The 25,481-nt window shown below is 49.3% G+C and overlaps 1 protein-coding gene across 1 annotated transcript in view; it reads left to right on the top strand.

Moving 5' to 3' along the window:
- The first annotated feature begins 3,908 nt into the window (after positions 1 to 3,908).
- Positions 3,909 to 25,481, top strand: part of LOC102384731 (transmembrane protein 68-like) — a 38,575-nt gene continuing 17,002 nt past the window's right edge. The window contains exons 1-4 of the mRNA XM_014526354.1: positions 3,909 to 3,944; positions 12,921 to 13,232; positions 16,922 to 17,086; positions 18,216 to 18,409. Of these exons, the coding sequence (XP_014381840.1) occupies positions 12,989 to 13,232; positions 16,922 to 17,086; positions 18,216 to 18,409 (603 nt within the window). The 5' untranslated portion in view covers positions 3,909 to 3,944; positions 12,921 to 12,988. The remainder of the gene's footprint in view (positions 3,945 to 12,920; positions 13,233 to 16,921; positions 17,087 to 18,215; positions 18,410 to 25,481) is intronic.

Genomic DNA, 25,481 nt, shown 5'->3' with positions numbered 1-25,481 from the left:
AGCGCGGAAAAGGGCTCGGGTCGCTCCCAGCTCGCACAACCCTCCTGTCTAACAGCACAATATTGAGATCCTGAGAGTTGGCCTGACTATTGCCAATATTGAGATCCTGAGAGTCAGGGAGGCAGAATGGTGGAGGCGGGGGGACGTGGAAGAAGGGGATCCACTATCCCATGCTAGTACACTATTCACCAGCCAGTCTTCTCTTCCACCACAGGCGCTGCCAGTGTGGGCCAAGGGCAATGCTGGGGATGAAGTGACACCTCACTGCACCTACTTGGACCCTGGTTTGGTGGAGCAGCTGGTGTTCCTGCAGGTGAACCTTCCATTGCTGGGGTTCCCCAAGCTCCAGGTGCAGATGGAGTGAATGCCACCCTCCTTATTCTGTCCACACCTATTTCCTTTTTTCATTTTTTAAAAAGCATTTAATGCCCCACTCTCAGAGTTAGAGGGGGCACTCACTACATGACCAGCCAGCAGGGGAACAACATGCCCCTGCTGAGTTTCCATGCCAGAACAAATTTGGAAGTATGGACTGGGGCAATGGGGATGGCGAAGGCCCCAGGACCTGGGCATGACTAAACCACTAAAACTGTACTCTGCCAGGGTTGGGGAGGCCTGGTGGATCTGCTGGAGGTGCGGCAGCCCCAGAAAATGCCAGGACTGAGGATCCCTGTGGTGAAAGGTGGGTAGGAGGTGCCATAATCTCCAGCTATCTTATGCACGCACAGAGTCCTGGCTGGGGAAAGCCCAGACCTATCATGTCTTTGACAGGCCTGACGCTTGCTGGCTGCAGTGGAGTTGTGAGGCTCCAGGTAAGCTGAGCTTAGCTGCCTGGGATGCCAGCTTTCAGGTTGAAAACCCCTTTGTTAGGTTGAGTAAGCACCTTAACACAGACACAGTCACCCATGTCATGAGTTTTGCCTGTCAGCAGCTTGGGGTGCAGTTTCCCAGAACCCCCTGCACCTATCTCATTGAAAGCTGGCAGTCTTCATGGCCTCATCAGGAGATACCATGCCTGCAGTTTTCACCCCCCCTGTGCCTTCACACTCACAAGTGACACAAGTCTTGGTTTCAAGAATTTGAGGTGCAGTTTCTCAGAAACCCTGCATCTAACTTCTTGAAACTTGGCAGAATTCATGGCCTCAGAAGGAGCCACCTTCTCTGCAAGTTTCATCTGAATCAGGAAAGAAATGACAAAGTTATAGGTAGTTTTGTGCTTCCCCATTCTAGCCTATGGGCAAAACGTCGAAACAACATCAAAACAGAGAAACAGTTTTGACAAAACAAAATAGAACAGTGGTTTTGAAATGAAACTCAAAATGAAATGCTGTTCCATTGAAACATTGAAACGGAAGTTGAAATGGAATGGTGCCGTTTCGCACAGCCCTATTAGATATCTATCCATCTGTCTGTCTGTAATCTTAACAGGAAATGTCCTCTATCTTGATATATATTTTTCTTCTAGACATTCTAGAGTACTTTTCTTGGGATTTGTTTGTCCATAGTTTATTTTGTCAGACTCATCCTCATTTAATAGCACACCACCAGTATTTCTTACTGTATTGTCATTGGACTTTTACATTGTTTTGCTACATAAGAACTGGTCCTTGGTGCATTATTATTTTGAATTCACAGTTATTACTTTTCCTTTTGTGGTCACAGTCTCTGATGTCAACATGTTGAAGAAATGAACTTATTTTGGGTACTTTTGTAGGACAGAACCCTTTTGCCTTTTCCTTCCACTTTTGTACCTTGCTTTTATGTTTAGGGGACATTGTCAAGAACAGTGATTACAAAATTTAAACAGGCCATCCCTATCACTCGCATGATTGGGGGCAGCCAGGCAGGCCCTACGAGCGAAGGCTATGGGACCTGAATCTGTTCAGCCTCCACAAGAGAAGGCTGAGAGGGGATTTGGTGGCCATCTATAAACTGGCCAAGGGAGACCAGCAGGCAATGGGACAGTCCCTGTTCCCCCGAGCACTACTGGGAGTAACAAGGAATAATGGCCAGAAGTTGACGGAGAGTAGATTCAGGCTAGATATCAGGAAGCGCTACTTCACAGTCAGGGTGGCCAGGATCTGGAACCAACTTCCAAGGGAAGTGGTGCTTACTCCTACCATGGGGGTCTTCAAAAGGAAGCTAGATGGACACCTTGCCGGGGTCATTTGATCCCAACATTCTTTCCTGCCCATGGCAGGGGGTCAGACTTGATCTGCTCAGGTCCCTTCCGACCCTACCAACTATGAAACTATGAATCACCAATTTGCAGTCATAGGAAGAATATATAGATATGAAATGTGGACTGAGAAACAGATGAATTCAAGCCTGGTGATGAATTTAGACAAGTTGCTTCCTTGTCATGTATATTGTGCACTTGATTTTGCCACCAGAGCTTGCTCTTGAAAATGACTGTGTGGAAGCATCTTTCTGTCAGTGTTAATGGGATTTGGCCCTCAGCTCGGGAGGAAAACAAAAGTCTTAAATCCTGGGATCCCAGTGATGTTTCAGTGAATCAACAAGCCCATGAAATTATATAACCACCAATGTGGGTGGATCTAGGATTTTGAAAAATGGGGTGTGGTGACAGCAGGGGTGGTGAGATCAAGGCTTAGTGTGTTCCTCCAGCACCCTGGGTAGAGCAGAAGGGGACAGAGGAGAGGATATTGGGTCCACCATAGGAGAATTTAGGGGACATAGTGTTTTACCTGCTGGTGGATACCAGCAGCCCTGTAGCACAGGTTCCCTGGGAGGAGCCTAGCCCCAGGGGCCCAACATCTAGCAACAGCCCTGGTGGGAGCTGGGTCCTCCCTGTGAAAGGGGCCCAGCCAATGGAGGGGCTGAGGGCTTGGGGCTGAGCTGACCTCACACTGCCCTTTGCTGATTGAGGGGGGCAAGCTTCTCCCCCCAGGTTGGGCACAGCCCCAGGCATCCTGGCTGCTTGACCCCTGTCACAGGAATAGCCAGCTATTCCTGTGCCCTGGAGAGAAGGGTAAGGGTGGGGAGGGGGTTTGGCTGGGCCCAGGAGAAAGGGAGAGGAAGAGTGGGAAGGGGATGGAGGAAGAATCTTCTCAGCTGTGGCAGGGGGAAGCCAACCCGGGTCCTGGCAGCTGCAGTCCTGCTGACTGTGTGTATGTATGAATTAAGTAGGCAATAAGACAGTATCTCTAGCCGGATTGTATATTAGTGAAGGCTGTATTTACATATATGGACCTTACATCAATAGTCCAGATGAGAAGTTTGAAGAATGTGTATACTGTTTGCATGTTAGTTCATAAGTAATAACTGTGTAAAGTTATTATGTAAGTTTAAAGAAACCAGCTGAATTCATGTTCCCAGCACCAGACTCTTCCTAGAAGAAAAGAGGCTTGGCTGGGAGGTGTCAATGGAAGCAGAGAGTAGAAAAGGTGTTTTTTGTATTTTAATTTGTGTTTACAGCAAGGGCAAGAGCAATACTGGAGCCTCTACCTAGCTTGTGGGATGTTTCAAAATGGGTATTAAAAACCCAAAGAGGGGGGCAGAAGAACTACAAAGTCATTCAAGGTCTTGAACTAACACCTGAGTAAGGCTGAAAACATTCTGTCAAAAAGAACAGGAGATGACTGGGTTACAATGCCCTGCTCCCTGTGGAAGAAAATCCAGGGTACTAGAGCCACCCTAACTCGACTGTGAGTTATAAGAGAATGTGACTGGGACTGGAAAACAAACAACTGAGAGGCAGTGCAGAGACCAGGTACTCTGGGCCCTGCCTGCTCTGCCCAGCCTTGCAGAAAACCCTGAACCCAGTGTGGTAGTACCGCCCCCACGGATCTGCCCTGGGGTAAGCTAGTCATACAGCTGCACCCACGTACAGGGTGAGACCAGATGGGCATCCCTTCCCCATAGTTTAAAGCATAGGTGTCGCCTGCCTTGTCTCAGCACTGGTGTTGCTGCGCAGGAGGCAGGTGAGAGTTCTTGGGCAGTGGTGCAGAGCTGGGGCTGGGGTTGGGGCCTCAGGCTGATGTGGACTAAGGTGGGTGGAGGGGTGGGAGGGCATAACCTAGGAGGATGCTTTTGGTACTGTGTTACAACTGGGAGGATGGAGGCACCTGGTGTGGATGGTGGAAGACCTTATGGGGCCTGTCTCCAGAGCGGAGCAGGACTCCATGGGAAAGGAGACCTTTCTCCACCAAAGTCTTTGTCTCTCCAGGCTTGTGCTGGGACTTGGTTCACCCTGGGCAGTAGTTTAGAGAAGCTGGGCCCCCTTAGAGGGCATTTCATCAGTGAGGAGAGCTAGTGTCTGAAGAGATAAACTGTCACCTAAAGGCTTGTGCCTTTCTGCAGGATGAGATCCAGAGGGTTGCAGTGGCATAACTGTACTCTTCCCTCCCTTCAGATGGAATAACACCCCAGAAGCCTCTGTGAACTTTATTTTAAGTCCCCAAAGCCCATGAGAATATCTTTCCTTCCCCTCCATGCTCAGAGGCACTATTGCTGCCCATTGCCACCTGCTGCTACTGCTTTCCCCACTGTTCTGGGGCAGGGAAATTTCCAAGCTGCTTCTGCCCACTCCAGCTGGGATACACAGGTAAGGAGTCAGATGGGAACAGGCACAGCAGCAGAGCTAATTGGTGTGTGTGTGTGGGGGAGGGGGGGGCTGTTCCCCCTTCCTGCCCTTTCTCCCAGTGGGACTGGGCAGGGTGAGGGAACCTCCCTCCACACATCATTGCCACTGCTGTTACTGTCCCATCTGAGCCCAGCTGGCTTGTAGTCTGGCTGGAGCAGTCAGGAGCAGCTTTGAAGCTTCCCCCACCCCTGAACAGTGGGAAAACGTTAGCAGGAGTGCAGGGGACATGCCTCTGAGCAAGAGGGGGAGAAGGATTCTTATGTGCTTTAGGGTCATGAAAAAGGTTTCTCCAGAGGCTCCAAGCATAGTGGGTGGGGAGGAGAGGGGGAGTGGTAATGCAACCACGCCAGGCTGCTCCTGCACCCATTTCTGCCAAATTCTGGATCTGCCCCTGCCTCTCTGAACTTGTTCTTGAGATTACACATTGTGATTACATCTTGTTAAGAGTTCTTAAAACTAGCCTTCAAACACCAAGTCTGAGCAGTGCATGGTTAGAGAGGAAATTAATCCCTAATGTGCTACTAATCATTAGCTCCTGGTAGCCTTCTCACCAACTAACATTCTTTAGAATTGGCCCTTGATTCCAGCATGTAATTCCAGCATGAAAATTCCAGCGTGTAATGTCCCACAAAGGCTAGAGGCTAATGAAATAGGCTATCATCTACAATATCTTATGACTGTCAACCAATTCCTCTCTAAATTGAGATTAAATGTTGAAACTAGCTCTTAAGAGTGATTAAAACTTGAAAGATTTTATTTCAGGCTTGTTAACTAATGCTAAGTGTCATTTAGGTTTCCTACAGTTAGGCCACTTCAGGGGATTAGTATCCTCAATTGCTGTTAACTAGCTAGTGCTAGCAATCTTCTGAGCATTCCACTGACATAAAACAACTAATTTGGAGTCCTCTGGTACACTAAGATGTACTTTACACCATGCCCAGCCTTCCCCACTCTCCTGCTCTAAGGACAAACTTTCCACCCTCCTGAATTCTAGGGCTGCTGGCAAGTCCCAGGAGGGAACCACAAAGGACTGGGGGGCTGCTCAGTGACCCACCCACCTACAGCAGCTGCACTGCATACCTCTCCTTTGATCCTCTGAAAAACTGCAGCTGCCCAGATCTTGCGAGGGAACAGGCTCACCCTTAAACTTGAAGCAGTAGCTGGGAAGATCACAGGTAGACTTCCTACCGTCCTCACAAAAGTCTTGAGCCTAATTCCCTGGCAGCAGCAGTGGAACCAGGGGCGTCACAATGCGGATCTGCAGCAACTTGGAAAGCAAGGTGTTCCCCGCCCAGCCAGTGCAACAAGACAATAGATGTATACTGCAATAAAGTGGCAGTTTGTCATTACCTTTTATTGCACCACTGATTTTCCTGTCATGTTGCACAACAAAGGATAAGGATGTCTATTTGGTGGGAACTTGTGCAACCTTAATTTTGAATGCAGCCCAAATGAGAAATTAGATAATGTCTGTCTCCACCCAGAGATCCACAGGTCCTGTGTGCTGCTATATGTGCATGTAAAATAGGAGGTGGCTGTGAGACCTGCATATCTTTCCATAATATCTTTGAGACTTATGCAAAAGTTATTAGGTGAAACAGCATTCTGTCAATACCAGCTTCTTCCAGTTCAGCAGTGCTGTTCTACCTTAATGACAGAGATCAAAGAGAGAGGTAGTTAAGGAATCAGAGATACAAGTGAGGAGAGGAGGGCAGAGGTGTGAGGGGAAAACTCAACAGTAAGTACATTTGCAGTGGAGGGTGGAGGATCATTGTATAAGAGAAATATCCTTACAAGAAGGAAAACAAAACTAGCAAAGAAAAACAAGAGGGAGAGATGGAGCATGAAGTGAAGACTATGCAAAATGACTACTGTAGGCCCACTTACTAACCTTCCTAAAGCAGGGGTAGGTAATTATTTGAACCTGAGGGATACATAGGAAATTTTGATGAGCTGTTGTGGGCTGGGTTAGCCCTACTTCCTCCCCCACCCTGCAGCAATTCACTAAAATTCCCTATGGGGCTTTGGGTGGGCGGGGAGCAGGTCTGGAATGGAACAGGTGTGATCCACTTCCTGCATGTCCAGCAGGACTTAGTTTTGTCCTTGATCTGGGTAGCTAGTCCCAGTTCCATCTCCACCTTGGCCTTCCTGACCACCCCCCTACAGCCCCAAGCAACAGAGATATAGTTTTCCCTGGTGATGGCCCCTCCCTTCTATTGGATGTACGCCTCTTTTGGTGAGCCATGGGGGCTTTTGTGCCCTCTTGCCCTCTTTTATCCATGTAGGGATTACTGCCCTTTGGGCTTGGAGGATCGTCTCCTTAAGGAACGACCACTCTTCTTGGACACCTAACTCCCCTCCCCTCTGGTACCTCAGTGTCTCCCCAGCTATTCTCCTTATCTCACTGAAATCTGCCCTCCTGAAGTCTAGGGCTGCTGCCTTGCTGCAGGCCTTTGCCACCTTGTGCTGGATGGTGAATTCCAGCAGGTGCTGATTGCTGTTGCCCAGGTGATTGAGCACCCACAGACCCCTCACCAAGTCGTCGCCCATGGCCAGGACCAGCTCCAACTAGTGTTACTCATTGAGGATGTGTATTTCTCCTTGACGTAGAGCGCCATAGCCCCACCTTTCCTGCCCTGTTAAGGCATATTGTATTAAATAAGGGCTATTACACTAGATTTTCCTTTAAAAAAATAATACACACGCTTGAGCTTTCCTTGGCATCTCTTGAATGATGCATTAGTATTTGTATTAGATATTATTTAGGGGTGCACCGATAACCATTGTCTTAGCTGATACCAGTAGCCGATTATTAACCAGCCATATTGGCTAATACCAATCCAATAGCTGATTTACAGGAATGTAATTGGGAAGCTTGGAAAGTGGCACACTTAGTGACTCACTGAGCAAGTCTGTGGGGAGGAAGCTGAGAAGCTTGGGAAGTGGCACGCCTAGTGGCTCATTAGGTAAGTCTGTTAGGGGGAAGGGATATGGGGGAAGGAAGAGACATGAAGGGGGCAGATAGAGGCCTCCATGGTGAACAAGAGAATGAGGCAGGGGCACGTGCTGCCCCGCCAGGGTGGTGAATGGGACACCGGGGCTGGGAGCAGGACAGAGCTGTGGGTAGATAATCCAGGGGGAATGTGGGGGGAGGGGGGAAAACAGCTCCCTTGTGGTGCGCAAACTCCTGGGGGAGGCATGGGGGGCATGGGCCTCCCAGATTTGGGTGTGGGGTGGATGATGGTATCCTGTTGTGGGCTTGGAGCCAGAGGCAATGCCAGCCTCTTCCTGGTGGGGGTGGGGGGGCTTGTTTTGAAGTGGGTGGGAGTGAGGCAGGCTCAGCTGCGTGGGGCAGGTGGCAGTGGCACTGGGGGGGGTAGCTAAGGTGAATTTTGGGGTGGCTATAGCCACCTCAAAACATCCCCCAGTGCCACCCTTGCTTGGGGCACTCTTTTCTGCTACCTTTCTCTCAGGAGCCCTTCGCTGTGGGATTGGCAAGGGCTGTCCATCCAGCACAGAGCTGGCAAGGGAAAGGCAGGAGAGTGGAGTGCCCTGAGCAGGGGTAGCACTAGGGGGGATTAGGGGGCTATAGACACCCCATAATTCACCTTAGCCCCCCACCCATAGCTACCCCTCCTGGCGCCACCACCATCTGCCCCACAAAGCTGAGCCTGCCCCACTCCTACTCACTCTAAGCTCAGCCCTGGTCAGCCCCCCACACCAGGAATGATGTTGCCCCTGGCTCCAAGCCCCCAGCAGGCAGCCAACCTCTGCTCTGAGTACAAATCCAGGGGGGCACATGCCCCCCATGGCTCCCACAGGGGTGCACACAGTGGCAGGGGGCCATCTCCACTCTCTACCCCTTCCCTTCCCTTTCAACTCCTTTGCATCCCTAGATGAGCTGCCTATGACTCCATCCCAGTCCTGTCCCTGGAGTCCCATTCACTGCCCTGGATAAGCAGCCCCTGCCCTTGCCCCTGCCCCACTTCCTCCCTCACTGTGGGGGCCTTGATCTGCCCCCCCCATGCCCCTTCCCTCACCCATGCTCCTTCCCTGACACAGATTTACCTGGAGGGTGCTTTTTTCCAAGCTGCCCAGTTGCATTCCTGGCCATGCATGCATACAGCCACATGCATGCATGCAGCATTTATCAGTGATATTATCGGCTACATTGGGCAAAAAAAGTCTATAGCTGATAATGTTCATTTTCTTTTATTGGTGGTGATCTGATATGCAACTGATACATCAGTGCACTTCTAATATTATGATATATCCCCCATAAAGATGGCTTACAAGCCATAAAGAACCTTATCTCCATCAAGGACACTGCGTTTGTTGCCATTACACTCTCCAACTTTGTCCTCACACCCAAGTATTCCAGATTTGGGGGTTGTGAGGACTGCATACCTCTCAGGGTTAGGCTGTCACCCAGCTTGTTGCTGGAAGGTGTTGTAAGTCTTCGGCCTTCTCTTACTGGGCGCCTTGCCCCCAAGCGACGTCAGGGTGAAGTTTGAGCTCGGATGCCACCTGGGTGGTATGGGTGCTGCCCTTACTCTCCTGCCACGACTTTGATGTTCTTGTTGGGGAGGCAGTTCTCTTCAGGTGGCCCCCCCGAGGATGAAGACGCCTCAATCTGTATTCTTGCTTCATGGGGCTCCAAACCTCTCCTTTACTCCACCCTTACCACATCCACGGCCAGGATGGATACTATCCTCTGCAGGCATCCCCTTGGATGACTTTCCCTCTTCGCATGGCTTGTCCGCCTCCAAGTAGGTCAGGTCTTCCCAGTCAGTTTGCCCTTCACTGTAGCCAGTTCCTTGAGTTCAGGCCGATTAGTGCAAATAAGCCAGCCCTGTCTTGGACTAGCTAGGGCTTCTGGTGAAATTGACCAAAAGCAACACCCGGATTTCCACCAGAGGGCCTCCCCTGGGATCTCATCTCCCAGTGCCCCTTTCATAGTCCAAAGAAAAAAAAGAAACTTGAAGGAACAGACGAGAGACCTACTTGTCTCTGCACCCCGGGTGACTATGGGGTGGGCCGCCGTTCCGTGCCCCACCCTGGTCCTGCTCCTCAATTTGGCCAGCACTGGCCCCTAGATAACCTGGAGTCGCTCCAAGCCTTCCCCAGCCTGGAAGGGTGTGTGATTCCCACACTGGGTTGTTTGTGCCTCTCCACTGCGCCCCCCATGTGGGGTAACTGCTCCTGCTGGTGCCTCCCACCTCCTGTGCCAGGGCCCTCAGCTCCCTCTCTCTTGCCTTCAGCTGGGCAATCTTCGGCCTCACTGCCGGCATCTCTGGGTTCATGTCCTCTCTTCCCTCCACCAGCATCTCTGGGTCGGTGTTCTCTTCTTCCTTCAGCAGCGACTCTAGGTCGGCATCCTCTTCTTCCTTCACCAGAGTCTATGGGTCGGTGACCTCTTCTTTCCCTGCCGGTGTCTCTGGGTCAGAGTGCCTTCTTCCCGCCATTTGCCACTGCTCAGCTGTTTTCCCGGCTGCTATTTGAGCAGCCCGTGGTTTCTGGAGGCTCCGCCCATGTCCCTTGTCAATCCGCAGCCGTAGGCAGCTCTGGAATCGTGGGGCCACTGCCCACACTTCCTCCCAGCTGCCACTTTTCAGGGTCCCTATGGTGAGTAGCGGGGTGTATGGGGTGGGGGTCCAGGATCCCATAGAGGGGCTTTCACTGCCCCTTTCACACAGCTTCTCTCCAGAATATCACTGTTTCACATAGCTAGAGATGGGCAGAGTTTGAAAGACCACCAGATAAGGAGCATCATGGATGTCTAGGTGCTGTTGGCATGAATAAAGTAACATAGGCAGTGGAAGTGGGGGCTAATGGGGCTTAGCTCCCAAAATGTGGGGCAGCAGTAGGGCCAGAAGGCAGCCTGACCAAGGGCTTTTGGTGCAGCAGTGGTGGGGAGGGAGTGGGGCTGGCGCTGTCATGCCACAGGACTGAGCCATGTGTGGCTCATCCAGGGGGTGTGGCACCTGCTGCTACCCACACCCCAGAAAGCATGTGGGGCATGTGCCTCGAGTTTTGTGCAGGGCAGGGCAGGCTGCCACTGTGGGCTGGGTCCAGGGCTGTGCCAGGCTGTTCCTGGGGGACTGGGCTGGTAGGAGCCCAGTGCAGCCTTCGCCCCAGCTCACAGCAGCACCCTGCCCTGCACACCCAGATCCGGGGGCATGTGCCCCCCATGCACTTCTGGGACACGTGCAGTGGTGGGAGCCACCATCCCCTCCCTGTGCCCCCCGAAGAGCAATGATGACTCAGGGCAGGGTGGGTGCAATGAACTTGGGCATGAGGGAAGGGGTGGCTGCATGGGCACAGTGGGCCCTGACCCCAATCCTGGGCTCGGCTCGACTCCACTTCCTCCTGATCTCTGCCCGGTCCCAGCCCCACTCCCTCCCACTGCCCTTTCCCTTCCCCCTGTCCCTTCTTCTGCAGACTTTCCCACCTGGGGGTGTGTGTGCATGCTCTCATGCGCACATGTGCTCAGCCCCCCCCCCCCCCTTTTTTTTTTTCCTCTCTCTCTGCCTATGGTGAGGGAAAGGGTGTTTAACCTCCTTCCCTGGTCCAGACCCCAGCTGGGGTTTTCCTGGGGGGGGAGTCCCCCCCACTGTAGACTGGGCTGCATCCCCAGTCGGGCTTGCCCTCCCACACCCAATTGTTAGCTAGCCCTCACTGCTCCAGCTATGGAAAAGAGAGGTGGAGCCAGCCTTGCAGTCTGAAGCAGACAGCACAGTCCAGCCCAAGGCTGGAAAGGATGCTAGAATGTGGGGTGGACTGTGATTTAACTTGAACCAGGAAGGGGCCTGGGAGAGCAGTTTCATAAACTGGTTTGACCCAAATCAGTTAAGTTTGCTACTACATTCAACTGGGTTTATCTTAAACCAGTTTAAGCCATTTTGAATTCTGTTACAGGTTTAAACCAGTTTCTGATCACTTAAACCAGTTTATGTGTAACTTCTGTCCCTAGCCTTAAAGCTATGTAGTGTAGTCTGATGCTGGGAGGCTGATCCCCGATTCTGCCAATTCAGGGAATTGATTGTACAGTCCTGGGGTGCACTAGCACATAGGGTTCTGTGGATTGAGATCTGGATTCCTTACCTGCTGGCCAGGGAAAAGGTGCACTGTGAAGCCTGGCACTGGGAACCTTCTTCCCCAATTGTGGTCTACTTGTTGAATTTTCAGAGGTTCAGGTATTGATCAGACACATGGTATGGTTTAAGGAATTTTATCCTGGACTCCAAAAATCATGCATTGGCAGAATGATCCAGGATAAAATTCTTCAGTTCTGTTGCATGAATAAATTAACATCTGCCAGGGCCCCAATTTTAACCTTTCTTGGAGTTTCATGATGTATTAGAAATATAATATAAAAGGTTCATAAATCTACTCAGCCAGCTTTTAATGGCTCTTGGGTGCAACTTATCTAGAACCGCAGATTTAAAAATAATGATTCCTAATGTCTCTTGTTTACATGTGCTTTCAGATAGTCTGGCCCAGTCCATTTCTTAATTGGTTGAAATTGGCATTCCATTTTTAAGAGCTATGTTAAGCTGTTCCTCTTTTGACTCAATGTATGGCAAGGAATGCTGTGAGCTGTTTTCTGCAGTTTTGTACTGGATAGGAACAGGCAGGTGCAGGTAGGCCTTGTCAGAAGACAGATAACAAAATATCTGACAGTAGGGTGCAGCAAAATGGCAAATACGTCAAATACGGCAAATACGTATGTCTATGTTATCTATTTGTGTATACTGTACAGAGATACCTAAACTAGTTTAAACTAGCAACCATATTAGCCATCTCATACTCCATACTGCAATTACTTTTCTCACTACAGTGGGAGTGTCTACATGTGCATTAACGCACCTTTTCTAATGCGCATTTAATTTAGTACGTCCAATGTGAGGTACTAAATTAATGCACATTAGGCTGCGCTAATGCACAGTAGTGTATTTGTACACTTTTTAAGTGATACTCAAGGCACAGTAGACTATTCTACTGTGCATTAGAGTAATGTCACAGTTTTCTACATGATGCTTTAATGCACACTAAAATAATCTACAGCGAATTAAAATGCATGTGTAGACTCATCCTGTGTAAACAAACCTCTGGCAGGAGGCATTCAAAATAACTGTGGCCCTGTATATGTTTATGAAAGAGTAAGGATCTTATCTCTAAGAAAGAATTTAGATCAGCTTTTATATTTAATGCTAATTACTATTGTTAGTGGTGGTCTTTTTCCCCCCTAGCCTACAATGCTGCCACACCTATGTAGGGAGTTACATTCAGTTTCTGTTTTCCTTTTTTACAGGAGAGGGTAGGAAGAACAGAAATCATACCCATGACCTACATAAGACACCTGGCTTACATACTGGAAGAATGGACTATCATGGAGTATCTCTAGACATACTTATTTATGTGGTCATCTTGGTGACAGTGGCTGCAATATTAATCTATCATGCCATTCCTTTTATACTTGGCCTCTGCTTCTATTTTAGTAGCATTTTTGCTACAATTTATAAGAGGATTGCTCAGCTAAAGTCAAACCATTCTGATGATACCTTGGAAGGTCCAAGGAAAACCTTGTCATACTTTTGGGATTTGTTTGGAAGGATATGGCATGGTAAGTAAAATTTTTTTTGCTTGCACCTCTATTTTAATTAGGTGAATGCCCCCAAAAGTTAAACCTTTGGCTTCTTTAACCCAGTGAAAAAGCAGTGCTAGTTTTGCTAGGGGCTGCAGAGTACACAAGAATCCCTACCCCAAAGAGGTTACAGTTGAAGACACAAAAATGCACTGGGAATGCACAAGAATGCACTGGGAAAGGCAGAGCTGAGAGCATATTGTGGCATACTGTGATTCATATTTGATAGAAATAATAGAGATATAAGCCTGGAAGGGACCTCCAGAGGTCACCTAGTCCAACTTTCTGCCTGGGGTAATATTATCCGTTTCCAAATTATTTTTTACAATCTATATTCTAAACTATTCATTAAAGTACTCTCAACCCCTGATACAACAGAAAACATAACACCCTAACCAGCTACTAGTAAAGCAGAGGAACTACAGCAGCCAATTTCCTACTTCCTTAAGTGGTTGTTAAATACACCAAAGAGATCCTGGGTAGTAGGCCATGCCCCTCCCCCTCCCCCCACTACAGAAGAAGGCAAAACCCCCACAATGCATACCATGGGGTAAAATTGCTTTGCGACCTCAAATATGGTGATTGGTTTGACTCAGAGCAGAGGGGCAAGACCCTCTAGACAGGACCCTCCATCTTTGGTCCCCGTAGGAACAGTGGCACAGCTTAGTCAATATACCCAGCCTTGGCTGCAGCCAATACCAGTTTAAGCCCCCTGAAGAAGGCTTAAAAGCACCTTGACAAATGTAGCAGAAATGGGGGGAGGAAGACCTTTTGATAAAATGCTTGTTTCTATACTGACAGCAATGGTGGCTCTTCACTGTGCACTAAAAATAGAACGCATTTAAAAGGAAATGGATTATTGTGGGAAATTTATTTTAAAAATCTTTCTGCAATTGTAAATTTAACTGATTTTTTTAAATGCTAAGATTTGTGGAATAGCTGTTTGGGAATGAAACATACATCTCATTTTAATCAGACACGCCAACATTTTGAAATTTCACCAATAAGGGAAGTATATCATTTGCCAGGTCTATGATAACCCCGCATGCCTTTTCTGCAACTCCTCTCTTCCCCCTGCTTAAACAAAAGTAGCCGAGTTACAAGAGCTGAAAGATAGGATGCATACAGTAAAAATGACAGCAAGTATTTGTTTACTTTTTATTTTGGAATTTAGGGGTGGGGCCAGTGTAGGGAGGCAGCCAGGGCCTCTTGCTTTTTACAGCTATCTTGGCATGGGATTATCAAACATCAGACCTTTCCTGGAGTTGTTTAAGTAAACCAAGTTAGCTCTCTGTTGTGAAAAAGACTGACAGATAGCATCACCCCAGTTTGTCCAATGATCACCCAGGAAGAGCTCAACTAGGAAACAGGAGAGCATTTCTAATCCTTACTCTGGAAGATTTAGAGCAGAGACTTGTTACATCTCACATCCCAGGAGACTGTTCTAACCATCAGTTTATCTGTGTATGCTGAAGTGGTTCCCTTTTAAATACATGTTTGAAAGCTTCATTTGAAACCTCTCTTTGGCTCCCCAAAATAATTTATACTGATGTGAGGGACTGGGATAAATATTCAGTGGTTATTATGCTCAAACAAATGTGGGAGTGCCAAATCCAAGTCCCTAATCTAGAGCAAGGAATTGGGGTTACTTCTGTTACATTGCAAGTGAGTATTCTGACATTGGGTTGTTCTTATGGTTGAGTTGAAGGTCTTTTTGACAAAAAAAAAGATCCCTTTTGAATTTAAGAACTCTCTCTTGTCCAAACTGGTATTTTAATTGTCTGCAAAAACATAATCCTGCAAAAGTATAAGCAAAACCTGTCTGCATAAATATATCTTCCTTAGTTATGACAAATATCTCTTCCCCCTAAATCAGCCCCTCAAAATTGGGGTATGTGGCTTAGGTGGTGAAGCTGTTTTCTTGGTTGGAATTTTGGTGCTCCTGGAAGCAGATGCATGCACGGTGCACCAAAACAAAGTCTCCAGTTTATCTGGGGCATATTGTTCATGAGGAAGTATGGTACTTTTGTCTAGCCTTGTGCCTTCAGTTCTTAAGGCATGTTGAAGTAGGTCTTTCTCTGTTCAGCAGAGAAATTTCCAAATACCTTTAAGAATTTGGGCCTGAACTCTTACAAAGGTACCAAGCATTTAAAAGTCCTTTCAATAACTGCTTCTAGCAGGACAATGAAATGTACCTACTCCTTTAAGGGAGCAAGCAGCCTGAGAGATGGCAAGGGGGGGCTGATGGTGGACTCACCTGACCAGAATAGGGCTCAGGATTGATGTATATAAGACCAGAGCCTGGCTGGTCCATTAGTCTTGTCCTGGTATTTATGGAGTGAGGAGTCCTGACAGCAGAGCAGCAGGACTCCTGAACTGACAGTTGCTCTGAATGAGGAACTCTGCACAGCAGGGAACAAGGGAAGGTACCTGGAGCAGAGAAAGGCTTAGTTATATGGGTAGGTGGCCTTGGTTTATGTTAAGCCTAGGGAAGGCCTCAGTGCAGGTATTCATTATTAAGTTGTACTAGCAGTTTAGCCTGGAGCTCCGCAAGGGCAGGCAAAGCTTATTTAGAGGGCCAGTAGCCCAGCAGGGGCTGAGAGTGGGGCTGAGAGTGGGGCTTAGCAGGGGCAAAAGGGCCTAGAGCAGGCGTGGCCAACCTGCAGCTCCGGAGCTACATGCAGCTCTTCAGAAGTTAATATGTGTCTCCTTGAATCTTTGCACAAGCACATGGTGACCAGCTTCCATAGCTGTTACATCATGTTGTGTGCTTGTGCAAAGATTCAAGGAGACGCATATTCACTTCTGAAGAGCTGCATGTGGCTCCGGAGCTGCAGGTTGGCCACCCTTGTCCTAGAGAGTAGGGACCTGGGAATCCACAGGCACCAGGCCTGGAAAAGGCTGGGAGTGTGATCAGAAGGTCCAGGGACAAGCAGGGCTGAGAGAGAATGAGACCCAAGAAGGTCCAAAGACTGGGGGAGTACCTGAGTGTGAGACCTGGAGGTTTAGGAATCAGGGACTGATGGACAGCTGGACCAGAGGGTCCACAGGCTCATGGGAAGGGAGAGGACTGGACAAGGGTCCACAAATCTGAGAGGGGCTGTGGGCCGGACTGAGGGTCAGGGAGCCCCGCCTGAGAGGGAGGGGCTGCAGGTCAGACCAGAGGGTGGGGAGCCCCGAAAGGGCTGAACATGGGAGCACAGGGGCCAAGTGTGGGAATTGAACGTTGTGTTGATAACACCTGTGGGGCTGGGAGCATGGTGTAGGGGAAGAAAGGATCCACACAATACGCTCTTAAGGGTACAGGTGCCCTACAGGGGCATAGTCAAGCCTGAGGGGTAGAATGAGGTTAGTGGGGGCTCAGGAAAGACCCGCTGTTAGGATTTAAGGCTCACTCTAAGGCCTGTGAGCAGCCTCCCTTCATAGACCTTCAATAATAAGAACAAGGCGCGGTGGGTGAGCAGTCTAGGGAGAGCAACATTAGAGTCTAAGCTGGGCAGGAGCTGCAAGGCCACCAGGGGACATCACGGTCGCCCTGTGACCACAATCTGCCACACTGCGACTGCTTGTTCCCTAAATTCATGCTTTTGTCTAGCAAACAGCTTATATTCAAATTCCAAATAAAATAAAATTAACAATAACAGTATTCTATTTTGTGCTTCAAACAGGTTATGAGCTTCATGGTTTGGAAAACATACCAGAAGGACCAGCTCTTCTTATTTTGTATCACGGAGCTGTTTCTATAGACCATATTATCTTTGTAGCTAGATTCTTTATCTTGACACACCGGATGTGTGTGTCAGCAGCTCATCGTTATTTTTTTAAAATACCAGGTAAAATTGTTTTTGTTGCATATAGTTAGATACATATATAAAGCCTTTTTTGTTTTGGTGAAGTTTGTATCCATCATGTTTGTGAGGTATGCTGATTAGCACAGTCACTTGTGCACTCTGACAGGGAATTGAGGAGTTGGAGGAATGTAACACACTTCTCACAAATTTGCCTACAGTTTGCACACAGCACATGTCTTTGTCTCTTGCCTTTTGAACTTCTCAAACTTCTGGGGTGGTGTCCATAGCACTGATCTTGTAGCAGGGAATTGTACCACACAAGCAAACAAAGAAACAAATAAAAAGAAACCCTTCTGCTTCATCCTGGGCACTTGAGGAGAAGGCTCTGGCTCCTAGCATAGCAGCATGGCCCTTCTGGCAGCAAGCAGCCAAGTTCACCACTACTTCCTCCTCTTCTGCATACCCCATATCCTTCTGGGAGCTGTTTAAGACTCCTAGCAGGTCATATCCCTGCCTAGCCAAATACAGTGCATTGAGGCTCTTTCAACAGGGCTGACTACTGCTCCCTCTTGAAGGGACAGACCACTCTGTTACAAAAGGTATTATCGGAATCTTCGTTTTTACATTGCCTGCCTTTTTCTTTTAACTACAACAGCCTAACTTGACCTTGTTGCAGAGTGTGTGTTTTTACTGTGTCAATTTAACATAAATTAATGTAATGCTCAGTGTGACATAGCCCAGTTTGGGTAGAGTGTGTTTGTGCTTTAAAGGAAAACCAGAGATAGAAACTAATTGATATTAAATGTGACTTGAAAGGAGGAATTCTTTGGATATTTTATTTTGACAATTTTATTTACATTTAATAAAATCATGTTTTTTGGATTTATTTAAAGGAAAGGGAAAAGGAAAAAAGGACAGATGGATATATGCATGTACAAGTGTTAGACAAGTTATTCTCTGTAGCTCCCTGGTGAAAGTATAATATCAGAAGTGCATCACTTAAACATTGTTTTTCCTCCAATGCATATTTCTTGGTCTTATGCTTTAAGTATGTAGCCATCGGACTTACTCAAGTTTTTATGCTACTGTATTTTTATGTTCTATGAAAGTTGTATCTGTGGCATAATTTGAGTTTTATTTTAATAATTTCACTGGTACATATTTTTTACAGGTCTTCAATCCATTTTAGAAGTTTTTTCAGTTATACCAGGTACAAAGGAAGAATGTTTAGATGCACTAAAAAAAGGCCAAGTGGTGGCTATTGCACCAGGTGGTGCTCGAGAAGCGCTGTTTAGTGATGACACTTACAAACTCATATGGGTTCATCATAAAGGCTTTGCTCAGCTGGCTATAGATGCCAAAGTGGTGAGTAACACATTCGTAATCATCAGTCATGTTGGTGGATCTGAGGGTACTGGGAGGCAAACAGTTACTACTAGGTGTCGCACAGAGGAGGCTCAGTTTTACTATGCATCAGCTGCTCTATAATAAATTCTGCTGGGCATATGCTTTATCTGAGTTGAAGAGAGCTAAACTGTGTCAATGTTGTTCTTTTTCTCTGAGATGTTGTAATCAGCTAACACAGCTGTCCCATTGACAGAATTTGTTGAGTGTCTTGTTTAGACAGACAATGGCCAACACAGAGCTCCTTTTTCTGTTCACCTAAATCTCCACATTCCTTCTTTTCTGACCATTCTCCCCATCCTGGAGGTCTACAGTTCTGGCCTTCGTTTGGATTTCACTTACATCCCATTTTTCTTGCATTTGCTGTGATCTCATACACATCCAGGCCATGTCCAAACTGTGCTGTTGCTGCTTTGTAAGACTTTCCTTCCGTACTGTAATAGGCCTGCCTTTGGAGGTAGCCGTGGACCTCAGGGTGCGTAAACTTTAACCATTCTCTCACTTCAGCTCCTCCTGTTAACAAATATTAGATAGGTCATTCCAACAAACAATGAAAGAAGTTTATGGATTAATTGACAAAATAAGATTAATAACAGAGGAAAAGCATAATCTTATGGGGCAGGTCTTGACTGCCATGAAGTGAAGCTGGCTAGGCTCACAGTCTCCACAGCAAGGAGTCCTACCAACAATCCCACAGGCAAACAGTTCAGCAAGTGTTATGTAGAAGATCTCAAATTTCCCCCAGCCTATACTTACTAAGTATAGATGTCTGGCAAACAACCTTAATATTCTAATGAATGATCCCTTATTGCTTTTTTTTTTTTTTAATGTCTTTGTTTAACTGAAACTTTCAGAACTGGATTAAACCAGATCTCTTACAGACCAGAAAAGTATCAATTAGTTAAAGTTTCTTTTCTTGAGAAACCAAAAAAAGGAATAAAAGGCAGACGGGGAGCTGTCTCACAGCCGGTTTAACCATTGGCCCGCCCATCTGTTTAGGGCAGTTTACCCACCTGCCTCCCCTTTGATGTAACTCAGAGAAGTTGTTTATAGGTGGGAGGCTGCCCATTTACTGCCCGATGCCCAGGGCGTAATGCACAGCTCTGTACCACCCCTACACTGTAGCCACATAGAGATGCCATCTGCAAGGCATGGGATGTGGCCTCACACTGTAATGGGCCCCATTACATTCCATTCTGATATGTTGGACCCCGTCCTGGTCAGGTGGCTTAACCTCCTCCATCATGCAGGGCTGCAAACTCCCTAGACCCCTTTCACTCTTGGCAGCGACCCACTTTGGGACCTTTGGCCTTATAGGTCCTGGCCTCGCCTCTAGGCTAGTCAGAACTACAGGCCCCTGGCTGTGGCTACCCCTCACAGTGGGGATCCTTGCCCTTTGACCGTTCTGGTCCTGGCCCCAGCATTGACCAGTTGAGCATTTCCTGGCTAGGTTCTTGAGCAGCTAGCCCTCTTCCTCTCATACAGGTCCACCTTCTTGGGCCCCTCCAAACACAGCTCACTCAGTCTCTAAGGCCATCTCTAGGGCCATACACAGTCCTTCAGGCCCACCCATATGGACCCAACTCTACGCGGTCCATGCACAGTCCTTCAGGCCTGCCTACGCAGATACTATTCTACATGGCCTACTCACACATGCCCCCTCACTGGGGCCACTACACCACCCCCTCACCAGGGCTACTAGGCCTTATATCCCTTGGGCCTTAGGCCTCTGATGACATGCCTGGACCTCTTGCCTGTCCCCTCTATGGGGTAACCACCAGGTCATGGGGGCTGAGGCTATACGTGCACCCCATACTCACCTTTCACTAGGGAGGCACTGGTCTCACATTTCCTGGGGACCAGCCCGCCACAGGCAGCCCCACCACACCATCCAACACCAGCAGGGTGTAGTTTTAGGTCATTCCCCAGTACCAGGAACCTCCTCCATCCCCATAGTTTCTACCCGTTATCACCAGGCGTTTTGGGAGCAGCAGCTCTGGCTCCCTGCAGCAACTGTCTGCTTAGGTCTGAGGACCTGGGTCTATACTGAGGCTGCCCAGCCCCATCCCCCAATCCAGAAGCCCTCTTGCAGTCATGTGACTGCTTTGTTAAGCCACACTGCACCTGCCAGCTGCTCCACAGCCTGTTCAAGCCTCTTAAAATGGCAGCCACCAAAGGTGCTCTGCCACCCTTCCTTATTTCCTTTTCTTTTCATTTACACAAATTTGTTACTTCTGTGATAAGGCTGCTTTTTTCTTACAACTTATCTAAACATTTTGACAAAAATACATTTATTATAGCAAAGTAACCTACTATACATTTGGCTACATCAATTACTACTTATGGTCCTTTCTAATAGTGTTTCCAGCTTTCACAGATGCTAACCAAGTGTTTGCTGCTCACTTTGAACTATACATGTATCTCCTTGCTTTCTTATGTCCCAACAGCCAGCGTAAGCAGTCTGGTACCCCTCCCCTGCTTTGGGCTGTTAGTAGCTTCAGAATCAGTTAAAGGGCTCAACATTTGCTAATGACTGTGCCAGATCTTTGCCAACACCCCTGTTCCCAACTGACTGCCCTTCAGGGCACGTACCCCTCAAGGCCCTTCTTTAGGTACTCAGTCTCAGCACTCCCTTCTTTAGGTACTGGGAGACTTTAGGTCTCCAAGTCTCAGCACTGCAGGCTACAGGTCAGGCTGCATGTGCCAGCCCTCAGCCCAAGTCTGGAGTTCAAGATGCCCAAGTACATCTTTGGCTTCTGCCACTCCCTGCTTCTCTTCCCTAGCTCCTCAGACCCATGTCTTGGACTCTGCATCGGGTCCTCAGATTACAGTCCAAAAATGCAGGGTGTCTTACTGGCACCTTCTGTGACAGCACCCACCTTAGGGAACCCTTTCTTTCATGGCTTCTTCCTCTCCTTTAAGACACAGGACACCTCACAGTTAAACTCAAACAAAAACAAATACCTTACTTCTCACCCTGTATCCTGCTCCATGCTCCTTTCTTCTGTTGTAGGTCTGTCCATGATGTAAAATTCCTTCCTGATCCCAAATATGGCAACTGAGTGGAGGGGCAAGATCCTCTAGCCAGAAGCCTCTGGCTTTAAGTTGCAGCAGAAGCAATGGCACACCCCAGTCAAAATCTCCCGTCTTGGCTGCAGCCAACACCCAGTGCCTCTGAGGAAGGCTTAAAAAACACCTTGACACAAGTAGCAGAAAGATGTGGGAGGGCAACCAGTGAAGCCCCAAAGCATGAGAAATATCCATAGTAGAACATAGACATATCTATGCCCATATCATCCACAACCAGTGGCTCTCCAACCTCTTCTGGAATATCTCCAGTCATGGGGAGTCCAGAACTTCCCTAGGTAGTCAAGGTGAATCCAGATAAGCACACATGTGCAGTTTGTGGCACAGTAGATCTGTCTGCAGTGCCACAAACTGCATGCACTGCACATGGAGCTGTTTGCCATGCTGTTAATTTGCAGCATGGTGGGCTTTTTGACACTGGGAGATTCCGGTGCCAAAAAAACCCAGGGTAGTGCATGTGGTGCTAGTGTGAGCACCAGGAGGCCCCTAGGATCCTAGGTAAGGCTGCCGGGGCCAGCCCAGGTACTGACCCCAGTCTCCCCTACCACACCTGGTGCAACTTGCTGCTAGCCAGAGTGTGCGTGCTGGGGAAACCTAGCAGTGGCACAGATATGTACTGCTACTATTTCTGTCCAGGGCACATGCACTGCTGCGCATGCCTTCAGAGGGATAAAAAGGTGTAATGTAAAGGTGTATGTTAACAGTACATCTCAAAGGACTTTCAGTTACTGGTAAACAGCTTTCTTTTCTCGTTTGAGTAAATGTCCTTATAGAAATGTTCACTGTGGATGGCTCCATATCAATGCTTATAAACCTGAAGAAAAGACTTGGAGCCCCATAAATGAACAAGAACTTTAGGATACCTTACTGTGGCGAAGTGGGGCTCCCCGCCTAGCCACAGTGCTAGGTTCCCCACTTGCCTTTGGGCATGCCTCCCACCTGACTCACCTGCCACACCTTATTCTTATTAATTAGGATGTTCATTAAGTGGGAGGCTGCCAATTTTATGCCCTGATGCCAGGGGGTGCTATCTGTGGTGCCAAACCTCCCCTACACCGCAGCCCATGCCTTGCAGATGGCATCCAGCTGTTAGTCACACCAACCCCACACTGGGCTCCAGAATCCTCCTATCAGGACCCCACATTGATCCCTCCACTCTGGCAGCCTACTCTGCCATCTTTCGGGCTGCTGAGCTCCCTGTAGCTATCTTCCCTGTCAGCGTGGTCCCCCGGGGACCTTCAGGCACACAGGCCCTGACCTCACCTGCAAGGCCAGGTGGGACCCCAGGCCCTCAGCTCTGGGCACCCCTCACAGTGGGCCCCTGGCCCTTTTGACCTTCCCAGTCCTGGCCCCAGCATTGACCAGTCAAGGGGGTACTCTACCTTTGGCCTCTCTCACTAGCCCCACACTCTCTCTTGGGTCCACCTTCCTGGATGTGGGAGCTGGGGTACCTCACACCATGACTGGTGCTCCAGGGTCTCACAGGGGACTCTCACTCCCCACTGGAGCAGCAGGTCATGGTGCTACTTACAATCTTACTTTTGACCCATACTCGGCCTCCCAACCGTGGAGGACTTACTGGGGTCAGGACTTGCCCCTCTCTCTCTTGGGCTGAGCCCCCTTTACTTGGCCTCTGGCCCAAACTTCAGCCTCAGGCATCTGAAGACCAACCTGGGCCTACTTTCCTCACTCAGGGATCCACACCACCCCTTCACCTGGGGCTCCAGATCTCTGCCCCTTTCACTCAGGGCTACTTATCTCTGCGTCCTTCACTCAGGGCTCCACACCGTCCCCTTCACTTGGGACCATGAGGCTTTCCTCCCCAGCGGGCTCAGGTGGCTGCTGCCATGCCTGGCCCCAGCTTTCCCTCTCAGGGTCTTGCACACCCACAGGGCTCAGGTGGCTGCTGCCATGCTTGGCCCCAGCTTTCCCTTTCGGGGTCTTGCACCCCCACAGGGTTCAGGTGTCCACAGCCATACCTGGCCCCCACTCTTGTTCCTTGGGGTCTTTCACCTCCACAGCACTCAGGTGGCCACAGCCATGCCTGGCCCCAACTGTCTCTGGTGTCATGCAACCCACCTGAAGGTGAGGGCTAGGGTTAAGGTGCCCCTACCTGCCTTTCACTAGGGTGATAACTGGCCTGGCATTTCCTGGGGGCTCCCGCACCACTAAGAACCCCACTATGCCACCCACTCCTGGCAGGGTACAGTTTTAGGTCATGCCCAGGACCAGGAGCCTCCAATCCATCCCCTACAGCTCCTCCAGGATGATACACAAAGCCTCACAGCCAGACATTGTTACTGCCTTCCCAGCCAGCAGGGAACTGAGCTCTTTATATAGACAGCCAGAGATCTAAGATGGCTGCCTTAATCAATCACCTGATGGCTGCTTAGCTTTGGTCTTAAAGTGGCAGGCACCAACAGTGCCCTGCCACTCTTACTGAATGTGGCTTCTATCTGGAGGCTTCAGTGACATGCACTGAAGTCCAGGTTGCTATTCATTCAAATAGCATGCTACCACATTTATTTCTGGAAGCACCTACTGGGTACCAGGATGTTCAGATACAGTATTCAGAGACTGTCTTGTTGTATTTTGTATGGAGTCTGTGGAAGTGCCCTGGGATCTGGTGGAGTTGGCCTGCATCACAGAAGGTAGCTCCATATTGCCAGCCTTGTACCATAACATTCAGCTGGACTGTCTCTGGGGTATCCTGCTTCACTTTTTGATCTTTCAGTTATAGAAACAGCTACAAAGGCTACCATGAGCAGTCATTGAGCATGTGCAGTAGTATCTCTGCTCAGGTTCAATGGAGCTTCAGATAAAATGCCAGGAAGTAAAAATCAGTGACCCTTTTCCCACAATTTCCATATGGGTTCTCAGAGTCCCCTTATCTCAGGGGTGGGAAATATATGGCCCGCAGGCCTTATCCGGCCCACCAAGCACTTCCCTCCAGCCTGCAGAGCCCCTTCAAAACCCATGTAATGGCTGCTGCCTCTCTAAAAGCCTCCGGTGGCACCAGCCCCTGGCTGCAGCACCTCAGGCTGTTTTCTTGGGTTCTGGTTGCAAGGCAACCAACCCTGACCTCAGCCTGACCCAGCTAGCCTTGCCCTGCCCCAGCTCAGGCTACATTTACAGCTTGAGAGGGGCAGGGGGGGCTGGGCCAGAACCTGTGGCGCCAGTGAGGGGAAACAGTGTCTGGGCCAGCTTCTGCCTCCTGCGTGGGACTGGAAAGGGCCCTGCCCTGCAGATAAGCCGAGGAAAGCAGCTAATGGGCAGGCTTTCCCCATGTCATACCATGCCGCTCGGGCCGTGCAGGGTTGGGCTGGGCTGGCACTGGGGAGGGGAAGCAGCAACTGGACCGCAGCTCCGGCCCAGTCAGCACCAGGGAGGAGAGGTGGCGGTGGAGCCGTGTTCCGCTCAGGACAGGATGAGCCCAGCCAGAGCAGCAGGGGCTCAGCTGCATTTCCCCCTACCTGTGCTGGTCAGTCCTGAGTGGTACATGGCTCCAGCACCACTTCTGCTGGCTGGTGCAGACCCAGCTGGGCTCCTCCTGTCCCCAGCAGCACATGTGAAGCTGGCTTTAGCCGCATGCTGCTCTGGATGGGACGACCCCAGCTGGGTCTGCACTGACCAGGAAAGGCAGCACACAGCTGAAGTCAGCTCCTCATGTGCCACTGGGGATGGGAGGAGCCCGGCCAGGTCTGCCCCAGCCAGCAAAAGCGGTGGCAGAGCCATGTGCCACTCAGGATGGGACATCCCATCCGGAGGAGCATGCAGCTGAAGCCGGCTTCCCACGTGCTGCTGGTGATGGGAGGAGCCCAGCCGGGTCAGCACTGGCCAGCAGAAGTGGTGGCAGAGCCAAGTGCTGCTTGGGACTTTCCGGCATAGGCAGGGGGGAAGTGCAGCTGAGTCCCTGCCACTCCCGCCAGGCCTGTCCCATCCCCAG

Source organism: Alligator sinensis, unplaced genomic scaffold (assembly GCF_000455745.1).
Source record: "Alligator sinensis unplaced genomic scaffold, ASM45574v1 scaffold1104_1, whole genome shotgun sequence".
Lineage (NCBI taxonomy): Eukaryota > Metazoa > Chordata > Crocodylia > Alligatoridae > Alligator > Alligator sinensis.
This window is presented reverse-complemented; position numbering and strand designations above follow the sequence as displayed.